This window comes from Trichechus manatus, unplaced genomic scaffold (assembly GCF_000243295.1).
Source record: "Trichechus manatus latirostris isolate Lorelei unplaced genomic scaffold, TriManLat1.0 scaffold00143, whole genome shotgun sequence".
In the NCBI taxonomy this organism is placed as follows: domain Eukaryota; kingdom Metazoa; phylum Chordata; class Mammalia; order Sirenia; family Trichechidae; genus Trichechus; species Trichechus manatus.
The window spans coordinates 2,577,138-2,581,387 of NW_004444079.1; the positions used below are offsets into that span (position 1 = coordinate 2,577,138).

General features: G+C 53.6%; 1 protein-coding gene across 1 annotated transcript; it reads right to left on the reverse strand.

The window, feature by feature from the left end:
• Positions 1-1,840: 1,840 nt before the first annotated feature.
• Positions 1,841-4,028, reverse strand: UPK2 (uroplakin 2). Its single transcript, XM_004385648.2, has 5 exons — positions 3,894-4,028; positions 3,317-3,448; positions 2,989-3,127; positions 2,659-2,729; positions 1,841-2,154 (listed from the first exon to the last, which is right to left on the reverse strand). The coding sequence occupies exons 1-5, from the start codon at positions 3,967-3,969 to the stop codon at positions 2,018-2,020; spliced, it is 555 nt and encodes a 184-aa protein (XP_004385705.1). The 5' UTR covers positions 3,970-4,028; the 3' UTR covers positions 1,841-2,017.
• Positions 4,029-4,250: the final 222 nt, after the last annotated feature.

A 4,250-nucleotide genomic window follows, 5' to 3' on the forward strand; every position in this document is an offset into this window, starting at 1 on the left:
AGAGTTTTCTTTGTTATGTGGATGAGAGCATGTCAGTGTCTTAAACCTAACCACTTTTGAGATATAGAAAGAGTGGATTAGGTACAGAAGCAAGCCAGCATAAGTGGGGAAAACAATAAACGCCACTTGGATATCACCAAAGAACTGAGGAACGCTGGCTACAGAAGCTGAAACAAGGATTTCCCTCCCAGAGTAGACAGCAAGAGAGATCCTTCCCCTAGAGCTGGACTTTTAGCCTCCTAAACTGTGAGAAAGTAAATTTCTGTTCATTAAAGCCACTTGTGGTATTTCTGTTACAACAGCACTAGATAACTAAGACAGTGTCTTTTTCACAGATTATTCCTAGCACCTTCAATAACATGTGACACATGATAAATTCTCAGTTAGTGTTTATGGAATGAATACAGCTTGTTGTCCTTCTCTTCCGTTCCTTCCCTCTCCAGGGCTCTTGGGTTACCCTAAAAAGGGGTCATCAAAGCCATGTTCCAACGTCTTCTAACTCCCTGCTCTCTGAGTCTTGTCTGATTGTTTTCCCAGAATTTTTACCACTTTCCCAGCCCCTTCTTTATCCTCAAGGGCTCATTTATTCTTTCATTCATTCATTTGTTTGTTTATTCAAAAAGTATTTATTGAGAACCTGCTGTGTCCCAGGTACTGTGCTTGGCCCTGGGGAGCAAAGTGACTGCTTACAGTCTGGTGGGAGAGACAACAAATAATCACACAACATATAATTACAAACTATGGTAATGATATGAAAGACAGGATAGGGGGACCCAACCTAATGGAGAGGAGTGGAGGCCAGAGATGGCTTCCCTGGAGAAAGGACACTGAGCTGAGCCTGGAAGGATGATTCAGAATTAACTGTGCAAATAGGAGGGAGTTTGGTGTGTGTGTGGGGGGGGGAGTTAGTTGGAAGGGCAGTCCAGGCATATAGAATAGTCTGTGCAAAGGCCCTGAGGCAAGAAGGAACATAGGACATTGGAGGGAACATGGTGAAAGATGAAGGGGCAGTTAGGGGATGGACCAGGTCTGGCCTTGAAGGTCACCTTAGAGATTTTGGTCTTTACCCTAAGAGCAATCTAAAGACCACTGATCCTTACAGGGAATATATATTGGAGAGGGCAAAAGTGAAAGAGGGCAACCACCCTGCTCATTTCCCTTAGTACCAGACTGTACCACTATTGTCCCCCTCCATCCAGGGTTCTTCTACTTCTGCCCTCTCCTCCTAGACACCCTTTAGCCGATTCTTCCTTTCCCCCCACCACAGACACCCCATCCTTGTTTTTCACCTTGTTGGTCCTGTCTTTGTTTTTCCCCAGTCAGAGCCTCTACTCTTCTCCTCAGCATGCCCGGTTGCTCTGCCAACCTCCCCCGCCCCTGGCCCCTCTGGCTTCTTGGCCCCCACATGGTACACCAGCCTCTGCCCAGCCCCCTGGTTGTGTGGTCAGTTGTGGGGATGAAAACCCACCCAGGTGTGGGTCTGTGAACTCTGACTCCTGGGTTCTTATCTCATCTGGCTCCTTCATACCTCATGGGAAAAGCAACTTTGGGGTTACAGAGCAGGGAGGGGACCAGGAACACCTGCAGCCTGGGCATAGATTCCATAGGTGCATGCAAAGTGGAGCCCACTAAAGGAAGCACACACGGCAGAGGTGGCATCCCACTTTATTGTAGGGACTTAGTTTACTGAGGGAGGCGTAAGTTGTTGGGGGGGGGGTGTGAATGGTGAAAGTGAAGGAAAGTAAACTCTGACAGTGGTGGGAGGGGGATAATAGGGAGTCTTGAGGAAAGGTGAGGCATTAGGGGCAAGAAGAGACTGAAGGAGGAAAGGGCTGTAGTGGAGAGGGGTAAGGAAGGGAAGGTGAAGGAACTAAAGGAGTCGAATGCTGGTGACTGAGGACTAGGAGGGGCAGCCTTTTCAGGAGAGGAGGCAGGAGCTAAAGGCAAAGCCCTGGGCTGGGGAAGTAGACAGTGCCCTGGGCTTCCTGGAGGAGCCTGCTGCTCAGTGCAGGCCTTTTCACTTTTGGGCACCCAATGCCAGGGAGATGATGAAGCCCACAACCAGCAGGAACATGGCGATGGAGAGCAGCACTGTGATGACCACCATGCCCCCTGTTCGGGCCATTCCCAACCCAATGGACTCCATCTTCCTTCCTGTCAGAGAAAAGAGAGCAGGAGTCCCTGGTGGGCAGGGGTCCTGTCTTGCCCAAGACTCTCAGCCTAGCCCCCACATCCATCCATCCGTCCTTCCGTCCATCCATCTGTCCATCTGTCCATCCATCCGTCCATTCATCCATGTATTCATCCAACCAACCAACCAACCAACCAATGAACCCGTGGATCCAAACAAGCATCAAATAAACATTTATGAAGCATCCCCTGTATCCCCTGAGGATACAAAAATTAATAGGACACAATCCCTACCCACAAAGAACCTTCAGTTTAGTAATGTAGCAGATGAGCAAATAGGCAGTTAAACGCGAAGTGTTCAGTGCTGATAGAGGGAAGGAAGGCACTGAGGAAGCACGGAGTGGGCATGGGGCAGGGTGTGGGAGTGACTGGATGACCCAGACTGGGGGGTGGATGGGGAGGGGCCAGAGAAGGTGTTGTGTGGGAGGTAGGCCCTGAAGAGTGAGCAGGATGGAGGATATTACTTACGAGAAAGTGTGGACATTGGGATCTCTTTACTGTATTCAGTGGATGTCCGCTTCTTCACTAGGTAGGAAATGCTTTTGTGGGGGGGTTTGCGAGAGAGAAAGGAGCGAATACTCCAGTGAGTGACTGGGACTTAGGGGAGGAGGGACTACACAGCTGTGCCTTCCATATGTGCCCTCCTCCAAGAGGGACCCATTCTTTACACCCCGTAACTGTATCTCCATTCTCTCCCCCGTGCTGACCAGATCCCCTCCACCACCAGCAAGTGCCAGTACCCAGCTTCTCCTCCTGCAACCCCCCAACAGGTACCCTAGGCCCAGGTCAGGTACCTACTAGTATTTGGTTCCTGGTACGAGGTTTGTCACCTGGTATGCACGGAGCCGAGTGACCGTGAAGCCAGCCCCACTGTCCACCACAGTCACTAGCCCCCTGCGCCCGCGACATGGAGGCACCACGAAGCTGGATTTTACCACTGGGCAAGAAATTAGGGGTTGAAGGCAGGGTCAAGTTTCCGGAGGCCCCAAGGTGAAGGGGCAGCATTTAGAGTGTGGATGCCCCAGGAGAAGGGTTGACCAAGGCATGAAAGGGGGAAGGGAGGTGAGGGTATCTTGGGAAAGGGTCTCTGGGGACAAAGGGGACACCTTGGGAGGGGATAGCAGACCTTTGCTGTCATTGGCTCTACGGACCATCAGCGTGGCGTTGCCCCCTGTGAAGTGACAGGAGGGCAAGGCAACTAGTAGGCTCTCCGTTAGCGCAGGGGACAGCACACCAGAGACGCTTGAGATGTTGAAGTCTGTCAGGAGGTGAGGAGGGAGTTCGGGTGAGGATCAGTTCCCCTCCTTGCCATAAGATCTGCCCTGCCCTTCACCCCCACCCCCAGGGCCATTTCTAAGAATGCAGAGTCCTTCTTTGGCAGAGCAGCCAGGCCTGTGCTGGTCTAGCCACCAGGTGGCAGGCTTGGGCTGCAGACGCTGATACTCAGCTCATGTCCCCCAGCCAGACCCTGAGTGCCAGGAGCAGGACAGCGCCCATCTCACCTCCACCCTTCCTCACACTGCCTGCATCCTGGGTCTGGAAGGGGACCAGGAGTGTGCCCTGGGCCCACTCTCCGATGCCTGGTCACTGACACCACCATCTCCTGACCCCAACTGGCCAGGCAGCTCCCCTTTAAGGGCCCTGGAAGGCACAGCACCTGCTGTCCAGGTCCCCCTACTCCGCCGTGCCCCCCCCCAAGAGACCTACAGCCGCTGGGGCTAGGACCGCCAGCAGGATCAGGATCGAGGGCAAGGTCCGGACGGGCAGCAGGGATGCCATGGGTGGTGATGGCTGGGCTGGGAGCAAGAATGGGCCCTGGCACGCTGTGGCTTCTAGAAGCAAGTGAGGCCCTGCCCCTGGGGTGGCTGATTTTGTCCTGGGGGTGGGAGGGGCTCGAGGGGAATCCTGTCCAACCTGCCCCATGGGCCCTACAGCCTCAGCGGGAGCCCCCGGACAGGTTTTTCAGGATGGGGAGCTGATCCTCCCCTGGGGAGGGGGGAATGCCCAGGCAGGATCCAGAGGCTCAGACAGCTGCTGAGGGGTAGGGCGACTACGGTGGG